This window comes from Phoenix dactylifera, chromosome 10 (genome assembly GCF_051530095.1).
Source record: "Phoenix dactylifera cultivar Ajwa chromosome 10, Ajwa_hap1_PhDact_Kaust_v1.1, whole genome shotgun sequence".
Lineage (NCBI taxonomy): Eukaryota > Viridiplantae > Streptophyta > Magnoliopsida > Arecales > Arecaceae > Phoenix > Phoenix dactylifera.
This window is the reverse complement of record NC_143199.1, coordinates 29,472,358-29,484,336: the sequence shown is the minus strand read 5'-3', so window position 1 is coordinate 29,484,336 and position 11,979 is coordinate 29,472,358. Positions and strand designations below refer to the sequence as shown.

Genomic DNA, 11,979 nt, shown 5'->3' with positions numbered 1-11,979 from the left:
GAACTCTGAACACTAATGCTACCATATAACCTATCTTAAATTTACGACCAGCTCGATTGCTGCCAGCGAGCAGCTTGTAATGGCCATGGATGAAAATAAGTGAAGGAATGGCATCAGGGCAAGAGATGGAGCACCTGAGACTTTGTGAAAACTGAAATCGTATCTGACACCCATGGAGACAGGATCCAAGAATCTCGTCCTTGCCCCTTTTTTAACAACCACTCTTGTTTTCTTTTTGCTTTTTTTTTTTTTCTTTTGAGATGACACCAGTAACTGGAATTCATGTTTCATCCACTGCCGCGCGAACTGCAAGATAGACATACACAGCAAAAGAGAGAAATTTCAGTCAACGTCCATTTTGATCCCACGTCCAAAGCTATGCCTTGCCTCGAGATTCAACCAATATATTAAAATCATCTTGCCTTCGCCAGCTACTTGATTAATAAATCAGCATTTAAGAACTTCCTCATATTTCAGCCATGGAGAACAATCTGAGGACTGGTAAGAGCAAATCAAACACTAATTAACATTGGCATCAGCATCCAAACAGTTAAATTCCAGCCAGGTTCAACTAGTAGAAAGAAGACTAGGATAAACAAACAAGCAGGAAATACTACAAATAACAACCTCAAAGGCAAGGGAGTTCTGCTTCAGACAACTAGTTAGATTGGAAAATTCCTACCAAATCCAAATATGAAACAGTTGCTCAGATCAAGCTTCTTCAGCATAGGCTGGTTCAAGAATGGCCGCCTCAGCTTCCTGCACCTCTTTCTCTGTCTTCTTCCCTTTCTTGGACTTGTAGTAGACACTCATAAAGGTCCCAATGGCTCCATACTTTTGGCGGCAGTGCTCATATTGAGCCCCATCAAACATCCTCCAGAAGTTCTTCTCCGTGAGCTCAGAAACTGCATACTGTGGCTGGAATCCGTGATTTTGGATCAGCCATTCCTCAAGCTGGCGGACAGCATTGGCACCATCGAATTCCTCACCCCTAAGGACAGCTGCAGGAGCATAATACACACCAATGTCTGTGAACATTTGAGCATAGCTTGTGTCTCCCTGCCTGTAGTGTAGCTCAAAGCCCGGTTCAGGGTATACCATAGTCTTCACAGGGAGCTTGAAGAGACGATGGGGGCAGAGCCAGATTGGATACACCTGAAAGATAACAGAAGAATCCCTACCATCACTTAAGCAAAAAATGCCTCGCTTCTTCTGATTTAGTATATGTGGAAAAGAGAACTATTAGGTTTCCCCTTTTTGCATGTGTGAATATAAGACCTGGCAACCAAGTTATGAATGAGCCAGCATTCCGTAACTTTTTCCTTTCATGAGTCTAAAACTCCTTTTGAAAATAATCAAGACATATAATAGAGAAAAGGCATGGTAATTGAGAAGTGCTAGGACAAAAATTCACGGGCTAATCAAATCCAGAAGCGAATCAAACAAAGCATATATGGTGACAATAATTATCAGATAATGAACTCGATAAACAACATTTCCATTCTAACAAGTTGATGTGATGTTAATAATCAAAACCTGCAAACCGTAAGTTTCCATGGAGAGAAACGTTGGGCAGCATAAGAGGCTACCATAACCAGTCATACAAAAGACAGAGAGATACCTCCATTTCTTGGTGCACATACTCAAGGGCATCCCCAACTTTGTAGAGAGGAACCAACAAATCCTGGATCACATGTTTGTCATGGTAATAATTCCTGATAGCTTCACCTTGGGTGGCCTTAAGCAGAGAAACCTTTGGAGGCATCAACCACCCAAAAAACCACCTGAACCACCACTGGTCCCCAAATGGTAGGATCAGCTTTCCTTCCCAATACAAGCACCTGGTGTGCCTGTGGTAATAATCTCTGGTGGGAATGTATTCCACAAATTCACCTTTCTTGAGCGCTTTGTGAGCGTGCTGGTAAAACCATGGCTTAAACCACCACCCAACACTGTTGATGACATTGCCCTTCTTCTTTGCCTCTTCCTTGGAAGCATATCTCCCAGTCATCATGACACCTTCAGCTGGCGTGTAAATCATTCCCTCAACAAAATCTGGAACTTTTGATTGGTCCCCATCTCTAGGTGCAAAAGAATCAGCATAAGCCTGTGCAAGTTCCTTCAAATTGCCCCTCACTGGAGTGTACGTTAGCCTCATATACTCTTTTACAGGTATAAGTTTAATCTCTGCAGAAACCAATAGTCCAAGTGTTCCTTGAGACCAGGGAATCCCATAGAAAAGGTCTGAGTACTCATTATCCTTAGTAGCCCTAACGACTCGTCCATTTGCAAGCACAACTTCCAAGGCAACTACTGTATCAGAGAAAAGGCCATAGATGTGTGAGCTTCCCTCAATTCCATAGCCATTAATTAATCCTCCAACAGTGAGATCATCAAGCTCTGCAACAACAGCAAGGGCGAGATTCATAGGAACGGTAGCTCTTGTAATCTGACCCATATTTACAAGAGGCTCCACTTTCGCAATCATTCTCTCTTTGTCAATCTCAAGGATGTTTCTAAATGCTGAAAGATCCACCTCAAAATGTCTTGCACGTTTGTAATCAACATTACGCATGCCAACAGCAATGTATGGCTTCCTTGCCGTGCACACAAGACCATCTTTCTTTGGATTCCTCTGCTTGAGGCGATTAACAACCTTTTTGACATTCTCTTCATGTTCCTCCTGACGACGCTTTTCTGATTTCATTGCAGATTTTACATCTCCTAGATATATAAGGAAGTAGATTGTGAAAGAGATTGGAAGGACAACAAAGATAACAACTATCCACCGGAAGTGGACAAAGTAGTCTACCCAATCCTTCTTCCTTTTTGGACGCAGAGGAGTTTGTAGGTCTGACATGGTTGAAAGCAGAAGGCTGAAAAGAAACATAAAGAATTATAATCACAAAAAGAAAAACATCAAACTATTTATTTGTTTCACAGTTCAAAATGTGCAAGCTTGATGTGACAACTGTAGTTTCCTCGATGCAGATATTCTAGATCATTGACTTGTGAACAAATTTCTAAGAACTATAGAGACAAGAAGACTTGATAAGTTCCAAGAGAGAATGTTGCCTTATAAACCTTGGAGTAATCGAACAAGTTAAAAATCCAATCTAATTTTTAAAAGAGCCCAACATACTCTACCATTAATAGCCAGGATTGCTCTTGATGCTCGTTTTCACTTCAGAAGCATAGGAGCAAAAGGCATATTCTAGGAAAAAAATCCTGACCAAGACTCCATGAAAGTTCCAAAAATTCAAGAACTGACCACAAGCAAGAAGATACTCTGTAAAGATTTCCACAACTATACACACTTAGCAGAAGAAAGTACCTACAAGAAAGGTCCTATCTACAGAATACTAGACGCATTAGCAATCAAGATGGTAGAGAAGATACCAATTGTTTCATCAGTATTTCATAAAATATTCTTAGATGATGCTGGACTCACAACAGTATAGTAGAACTGTATGGGAGGAACAAATGATAGATTTATCTCATGTAGGGCAAGTGCAAAGATCGACCCAAATTATCAAAACACCATATATTTCAAAAGAAACAGTGATGAAGTACAGGGGACTGCACTGACATACAACAAAAAAATAGCAGTAATGCTTCGATACTGTGATATTTCTGGAAAGTTTATTCTGATCAGGTGACACATTTGATGGTTAACATAGTCTCTCATGCAACATGGCCATCTAATGCAAGATCAGACTAAATTGAATTTATGCAAAAGTGAGGGGGGAAAAGGCAAGGGTTTTGATGCACCATCTAAACCATGATATCTCAAATGAGATCTTTGTTTACAAATATCGGAGGTAGGGTCCAGGGGATATGGTGCGTGAGAAAAGCCTTAGGTGGATCAATGCAATGATTCATTTCAAGGAAATCAGTGTCCGATCTAGCATCTCCAACTTCAAAACATGGACAAGGATAACCAGAAATGATAGTAACAACCAAATGCAACAGGAAGCTAGAAAAACTTCAAATTAATATTCCAAGAATAGGAAATAAAAGAACATAATGATTTGGAGGACAGTAAAGCTCAACGTGACAAGAACCTAGTGATAAAGAGAAACAACATAAAGGAAAACTTCAGTCCAGTTGCAAGCTAAAAACCCAGATATGTCTCTTGATTTTTGTTTAGCTCTCTAGGAAGACAGCTGCAGGGTCCATGTTGAGATTGATTGGCAAGGGGAGGTGAAAATTTATGAAGCTGCAAACCATGATACAGTGCTGGTGGTGAAATGATGTCAACTACACTCACCTTTAAGCGTACTAGATCGAATATAGGCAGATGAAAAACTGCAGATTTAAAGGAGCCAAATTTGCTGAACTTATGAAACTTAACCAAGGAAGTGACTGCAGAAATCATAGCATAAAGGCACTGAGCATTTTGGAATTCAAACAAAATCTTTTATAGTTCCAAGCTGATAAACCTTGAGCAATAGCAAGGATGGTTGGATCAAGTATCCAACCTGGAAAGACCATGGTACCTAAAAATTGAACATTTATGCAAGATATTACTAACTTAACCAAACTGGCCCTCATCATTACCATCTAAACTGGTCATCCAAAGTAGAGAAGTTACATACTACACATTTGGTAGCTGTGAGCTCATGAATATGAACCATCTGAAGCTTCTATTGAGCCTAAGATTGTTCAGGAGTTGCTCGTAATCAATATTAACTAGCAAGATCGTTTAGATTTCGCCTGTAATGCTTGGAATACTACACTACATATCAGATGATGCTACGACAGAAAATAAACAAATTCCAAAGAAATAAATTTTCATAAAATAAGAATAGAAAGTGTACTCAAATTACTATATACAGAGAATCATCAAGAATGATCAACGAAAGCTTTCCCAGCAAGTGGAAGAGTAACCTCGTTATTGTTTTGTTCTCAACTGGTCACAAGAAAACATCAGCTCAAAAGCAATGAAAAGGGAATATTATGATATGAACTACCGCAAAAATTCCCAACTAGAAAGGAACAGAGCTATACTCTAAGCAGACTCGTGAAAATTTTAATGCAACTGCCTGATCTGCCGTCATCTTTACCCCATGCCAATGCATGGTGCCACATCCAGCATCGCTTTAATTGGTTGTGGTAATACAACAAGCAGAAAAGATGGTTTTACAATGGCAAGCCAAGCGACTGATCGAACATCCACATACTATGCACACATAAAGAACATTGCAATTTCCAATAGAAAGGTTGATGCACTCACCCACTACGTGTATACATCAACACTGTTGAGGAAAAAAGAATATGCAGGCCTACTCAGCACCAATCTAACGCAAAGACAGGACCACAAACTCTCCAATGAACCCACAGCATTGTCCATGTCCATGTGAACTTCATGTTACATTTACTAAAACAAATCCACATCAAGGACATGTTACATGAGCTAATCCAAGAACATCAACTCTAATCGAGAAGTGATAACCTGTTTGACAATTGAGGTCAACTTCACTAAACCAATCTAAGTTGCAAGACTAATCCAGAAGGATCTATTTATATGCCACTAACCAGAAAACAGTGGATCGACTACGTTTTGTAGTAAATACACAGATTACAGCACAGAGATATGAAAGCTGCAGCAAGGCTGCTTCCTTGGTAAAATATTTGTTAGCCAGTCCTTGCTCACCGTAAAAAGATATGATTTTCAACTAAAGGTGTGATAAAAGGAAGCAGGAGTTAGCCCATTTAATACAGTTCTGACTAAAAATAAGCAGGAAATGACAGCATGAAACCTGAAACCAGGATCAATATGATTCCTTAGGACTGATGATTTTTAGAAAACAACATTGATACAAATACCAAATAACAAACAGTTCAGAAAAAGAGGACAGATTGATGAACCAAAAGAGCAAAAGAAAACAGCATGATTGGATGTACGGATTCTTCCCCGGAACATGAACATAGTCACCGCATAAAATGTTCAAGAACAACTCCGATCCAGCAACCACGTGAAATAGAAAACCCAGAGATCCTACTTACTTTAAATGCCACGCATAATAAAATAAAAATCTATATAGAAGGGCCACTCATACACATTAAGGACGCACATCCAATCATCATAAAGAAAGAAAGGAATCTGTACCTAAAATAAGAAACCAGCAACTAGCGACAAATATCTCAGGAGAAATTAAAGATCAAACTAAAATTCTCCGTCTCAGTACTGGACCTATACCGGTGCCATACTAGGTACAGAGTTTTTTTTAGCATACCAACACTAAGTACGCCATCTGTATCAAGTACCGATATGGTATGGTATGCTCCGTATCAAGCTGGTACGGATACATGGATCAAACTATGGGGATTACTAAGCCCATGACTCTGAATTCTGGTAGAAATAATTAGACACAATTCTATGGGTACTATCAAGGAAAAAAAAAAGGGAAAACATACAATACCAAAAGCAAACAGGGCATTATATTAAACAGAGGAGACCAGAAATAAACAACAGTACTGTTCTCAATCTCAAAAAAAAAAAAAAAAAAAAAAAAAAAAAGCAAAAGAAAACTTCAAGATGAGCTAAAAGAATAAGTTAAAGAAAATCAGAGAAAACCCCAAGTATGGCCAGAAAAGCAAAACAAGAAGCATTAACCGTTCCAGATCCGCTGCAGGTCCTACACTCAAAGAAGAGATATAGCGTTCACGCCAAAGAATGTCTCAAAACTAATACTATAGACGAGTAGCAGATCAGTCCAAAAAGAACAACTTTAACCTGCAAGATCCAGAAAACGAACACAGAACTCTAAGACCACGGATCAAACTACTGAGATCACCGAACGGAAAGAACCAGAACCAGAAGAATCTATAAAATAGGGGGGTTAAGGGGAGCGGATAACGATTACCTCTAGAAAATCTAACTCAGAACCGAGCCGGAAAGGGCTCCGGCACTGCCTTGTGGAAACGGCAGGGAGAAGAAAGGTGGATCAGAGCTAAAAGCTACTTCCCAGCTATATATTAATGTTGAGACACAGCAAAAGTCGAGATCTAAGAGCGACCCAGAGCGTAAAGATTCCCAAGAATCCGACCAAACCTCAGATAACCACGTGATTCGATAAAAAAGAAACAAGAAAGAAAGAAGCCATCAAGGATCGGAAATCTCGACCGTTTGAGATATCGGAAACAAAGAATAATTCTTTTACTCCCTCCACCCAAACAAAATATTAAAAAAAAAAATCAACAAAAATCCTAAGGATTTTCAGAGAAAAATCAGTTCCAGAGTTCACAATCCGCCATTAAAGAATCAAACTAACGTTCCGATTCGCACCTCAACAGGAATCACACGCCAGAGAGCTTTCTTGCTCTCTCTCTCTCTCCCCCCCTTCCCTCTTCTCTCACTTCTATTTTCACGATCTACTTCCCTACGTAAGGTTTTTCTCCTTTTTTTTTTGCGGTGAAGCTCTATGCAAGGCTCTTGGCTGGTGATACATAAATAGGAGTTGGATTAAAATGAGATATAGTTTGTCGTATTTGCTGACTTCGGGCGTACTCTCAATGTTTCGTCAAAATCGAGTTCGTTAAAATGGGATCGGACGGTGGTGAAAAGATTTGAGTTCTGCGCCGTTGTCTCGGAATTCGGAGAAACAGTGACTGTTTCTATTATTAAGTACTTATGCATTTATTAATTCATTTATTTATTTATTCTTTCTTTATTTATTAGCATACCAGCTATGATCTCTCTCAACGTGGTAGGTACGTTCGCTAAACCGGCCTGTTGTTGTACAAATTTGATTCATGGGTTAGAATCATCAAATTATATAAATTCTGATTTTTAGATATTTTTTATAGTGTCAATCATACATGACCGTTTGAATTTTTGATTTAAACGGTCTGCTATTGGTTTTAAATTCGTTAGCTCGCTTCTTAAAATTAATATAAGGTTGATGTAAAATGTGTAGTCCGATACACATACACGATGTGTGTGTGCGTGTATGGGTATGATTATAAGATAGGGTATAAAAAAAAGTCTATTTTCAGTTTTTTAAAATTTTATTTATGGCCATTATATAATAATATAAAAATAGTTCACAAAGAGAAGGTGGGAGGGCGCTCGACACGATCTCAAATTTATCATTTTTAATCATTCCTCGTCTCCTACTATGTTGTTTCTAAAAATGGTTCTAAATAATGGTATACTCTAACTAGAAAAGTGAACAACAGAATTAGCATATTAAGAAGAAGTTAAGGTCTCAGTTCCGTCTATATTCATAGCAAGTGATGTCAAGTTGGAGGCCCTATGCCTAGTCGTCTTTTGGTTCCGTAACATGGATTATTTGAAACCCATATTATAGAACCAAACCACTAGATTGAAGAAAAAAAAAAAGAAAGTGAAAGATTGAGAGTTTGGCAGTAACTTTGAGGCTCGATATCACCAGGCTACAAAAAAAAAAAGTAGTGGATTGACGAGAGACTTTTTAAAGCTCGACCCCAAGTCTCTCATTGATGAAGGAAGACATATTCATCCATCAAACTCTTAGTATGCTAATGTTATTTCATTGAGACCAGTAGATGAGAAATAGGATAAAATACATAATAGGATAAGAAAATTAAAAATTCATTTTATGGATCACAATGTTCACATTTTAAAACATTTGTGAATCTAAATTTATTAGCTTTTCATCATATTAAAACCATCCATTTGATACTTAGGCCCTGTTTGGGGGAGCTTTTGGAGGGCCAGAAAGCACTTTCTGGCCCTCCAAAAGTACTTTTAGATGAAAAACTGTGTTTGGTAAATTTTTCAAAAAGCTGTTTCAGCTTTTGCGGGAAGCTGAAAACAGCTTTTGGGAGGAAGCTCCAATTTGGAGCTTTTGGGAGGAAGCTGTTTCAGCTTTTTCGGAAAGCTGTATTTTTGACAAAAATGCCCATATTAAAATAACATAATTACATAGTTTGTCCCTTTATAAACCTAAAAATCTGCTGGAGCCAAGAACCCTAGCCGTCAGACTCCCTTCCATAAGAAAAGGTATTTTTCTTTTCAATTTTGTATGCATCTCTTGAACCACATTTTAGAAGAAAAAATTTTTAATCCTTTTCCATACCTTCCAAAATCAATCTATTGTTTTTTTTTTATCATCAACCTCGCGGCCCACGCTGAGGTCCTCCTCGAGCGTGGACCACGAAGAAGAGCCCCTGGACCGCGGAAAATTATTTTATGAGAAATTATGAAAAATTATTTTATACTAATAATTATAATATTTTATACCTTTATTTTTGTGTTATACTATAAATATAATATCATATTATATTATATCATAATACATTAATATGTTATGTTAAATAATTTAATATTATGTTATATTATGCAAAATTAATTTATACTAATAATTATAATATTTTATACCTTTATTTTTGTATTATACTATAAATATAATATCATATTATATTATATCATAATACATTAATATGTTATTTTAAATAATTTAATATTATGTTATATTATGAAAAATTAATTTATAATAATAATTATAATATTTTATACCTTTATTATTGTATTATACTATAAATATTGTATTATATTACATTACATTATAATACATTAATATGTTATTTTAAATAATTTAATATTATGTTATATTATGAGAAATTAATTTATACTAATAATTATAATATTTTATACTTTTATTATTGTATTATACTATAAATATAATATATATTATATTATATCAGCATACATTAATATGTTATGTTAAATAATTTAATATTATGTTATATTACCAAATATTAATTTACTCTAATAATTATATTACTATTATGCTATATCAACATAATATTATTTTATATTACAATAATATTATACTATATCATATATTTATGTATTAATTTATGTTATGTTTTATTATGTTCTGTTGTATAATACTATGCAATGTCCTTTATGGTAATTTTGTCATATAAAAGTACTTTCTCAGTTTGTTTACCAAACACAAAATAAAGTACCACAGCACTTTACGAATGTAGTTACCAAACAGCAAACAGCTTTTTATAACAGCTCTACTTCAGACAGCTCTACTTCCAACAGCTCTACTTCTAACAGCTCTACTGCCAACAGCTCCCCCAAACAGGGCCTTAGTGATTTAATTAGGGACCACTAAACCATATAAATTTTGATTTCTAAATATTTTCACATTGTATGTTCAGTTGTTTGAATCTTGAGTTTGGGTAGCTTACTCCCTTTTTAAAGAGTTAACATGTAACGGCTAGTTCGCTCTCAGGGGATTGCTTTGATTTTTGTGCGACTGGTAATGGCAGAGAAGGTGAGCAAGGTGATGGGCAACGCTGCTGCAGGTGGGAGCCGAGGATCGTTGACGCGGGGGGAGGATAAGTGTGGTCGGGCGAAGCTAGAGGGCTGGGCAACACACCCGATCTCAGAGGAGGAGGCGAAGAACTTATGGCGGCACTTCACGGCAATCCTCGAGCTGCCGGAGGAGTCGATCGAGGCATCTCGAAATGAGTGAGAGGATCGGGCGGTGGTTGTCTGAAGCCTTGGTCGTCGGGTGCCGGCCGAGTAGATAGCCCGGGACGTCGCTCTTCGGGGGAAGACAGAGCAAGAGGTGGAAGCGATGCTGCTCGCCGACGACTACCTCGCTCTCCGTTTCAAGACCATTGCTGACCGGGATCTCACCCTCACCAGCAGCCCGTGGGTGCTGGCAGACCAGTTGCTGGCCATGGAGCTGTGGGCTCCCGATGTTGTGCCCGGCCTGGATGCAGTGAAGACGGCAATGGTCTACATCCTGCTACCAAGGATGCCGGTGGAGTATTGGTCGAGTGAGACAATCCTTCGGATAGCTATGGTGGCTGGCCAATTGCTGGCCGTCGACGGGACAACAGAGCAGCAGAAGGTGATGAGTTTTGCTAGAGTTAAGGTGGCCATCGATGCCACTGCACCGTTGTTGCCCTGCATTCAGATCAAGAAGAAGGTAAGGGTGCTATGGCATCCCTTCGTCTCCGAGAACATGCCCGACTTCTGCTACGGTTGCGGGCAAATCGAGCATGCCGAAGCGGCCTGTAGGTTTCCGACGCCGATGATGGAGAAGGAGGGGCAGGAGCAGACGTGGTCCCCTAGCCTCGTGGTGATGGAAACCGATGGAGGCCACGGGGAGCAAGACTCGATCTCTGGCAAGGAGTCTCGGCATCCGATCTTTGGCCATTAGTTGGCGGCCATGAGGATTCGGCCCCCGCGAGCTGCACAAAGAGGTCGCGGCAGCCGAAAAAAATGACTGAGTCAACCCCTAAGTCATCCTCCTCCAAGCTGTAGTCCCCGCCCAACCGCCTAAGTTCTCCCGGCTTGCCATCGGACTTGGACGGTTGGCGAAAGCCGGGGAAAATGGCGCGGCGACGTTCCACCCCCGAAGGATTGGCCGGCCGATGAGGGGGGTGACTCGGGCTCAGGGTTGGGAATGACTCAAGGTAATCGCCGAGTCGGGTCGAGTTTTGACCCGCCGACTAACTTAGTCGACTCAGCGGATGACGCAGGTAGTATTGGGCTGGCCAGGGTGCAGGCCGGCCCATAGGTGCTGATGATGGACGCAGGCCTGGGTCTATCAAACAAAAGGCCCAGGAGCCCAGTGACCAGTTCGGTCGGGGTAGGCCCGGACTATTCAAATGTGGGTCGCCTTGGGAGTGCGGGCCGGACCACTCGTGCGGACGAGCGGGGTGCACCCGTGGTGCCCAAGCAAAAGGCTGGGCCTGACTGGGGCTCGGGTGTGCAGAGCACGGGGCTTCCCCCCATTCGCCCATACGCCAGCATCTTTCCCAATGAGCCCGGACTACAAACCTGGCAACCCTTGACTCTTCTCCGACTCCGCTGGGGCCGGTGGATGTGAGGTCTCCCGGGGCTGCTCCAAGCCTTGTGACGTCCGGAGGTGAGGCCCAGGCCAAGTTGAATGTGAGGATTTCGGGCTCCAGGCCGGGGGGAGGTGGCAGGAAAGGAGGCTAATGGCGGTGGGCTGGCGGGTG

At 40.1% G+C, this 11,979-nt stretch overlaps 2 protein-coding genes across 5 annotated transcripts; one reads left to right on the top strand and one right to left on the bottom strand.

Annotated features, from left to right (window-relative positions):
* Positions 1 to 499: 499 nt before the first annotated feature.
* Positions 500 to 7,504, bottom strand: LOC103698781 (delta(24)-sterol reductase-like). 4 transcript variants are annotated; one of them, XM_017840972.5, is made up of 4 exons: positions 6,870 to 7,452; positions 6,620 to 6,739; positions 1,622 to 2,876; positions 500 to 1,155 (listed from the first exon to the last, which is right to left on the bottom strand). In XM_017840972.5, the coding sequence occupies exons 3-4, from the start codon at positions 2,858 to 2,860 to the stop codon at positions 712 to 714; spliced, it is 1,683 nt and encodes a 560-aa protein (XP_017696461.1). In that variant the 5' UTR covers positions 2,861 to 2,876; positions 6,620 to 6,739; positions 6,870 to 7,452; the 3' UTR covers positions 500 to 711. The 4 variants fall into 4 exon arrangements, with proteins under 4 accessions (XP_017696461.1, XP_008779051.1, XP_008779052.1 ...); XM_008780829.5 differs by lacking the exon at positions 6,620 to 6,739 and having other exon boundaries at positions 7,292 to 7,504; XM_008780830.6 differs by lacking the exon at positions 6,620 to 6,739.
* Positions 7,505 to 10,583: 3,079 nt separating this feature from the next.
* LOC148702350 (uncharacterized) lies at positions 10,584 to 11,174 on the top strand. Its single transcript, XM_088705323.2, has one exon. The coding sequence runs from the start codon at positions 10,584 to 10,586 to the stop codon at positions 11,172 to 11,174; it is 591 nt and encodes a 196-aa protein (XP_088561449.2).
* Positions 11,175 to 11,979: the final 805 nt, after the last annotated feature.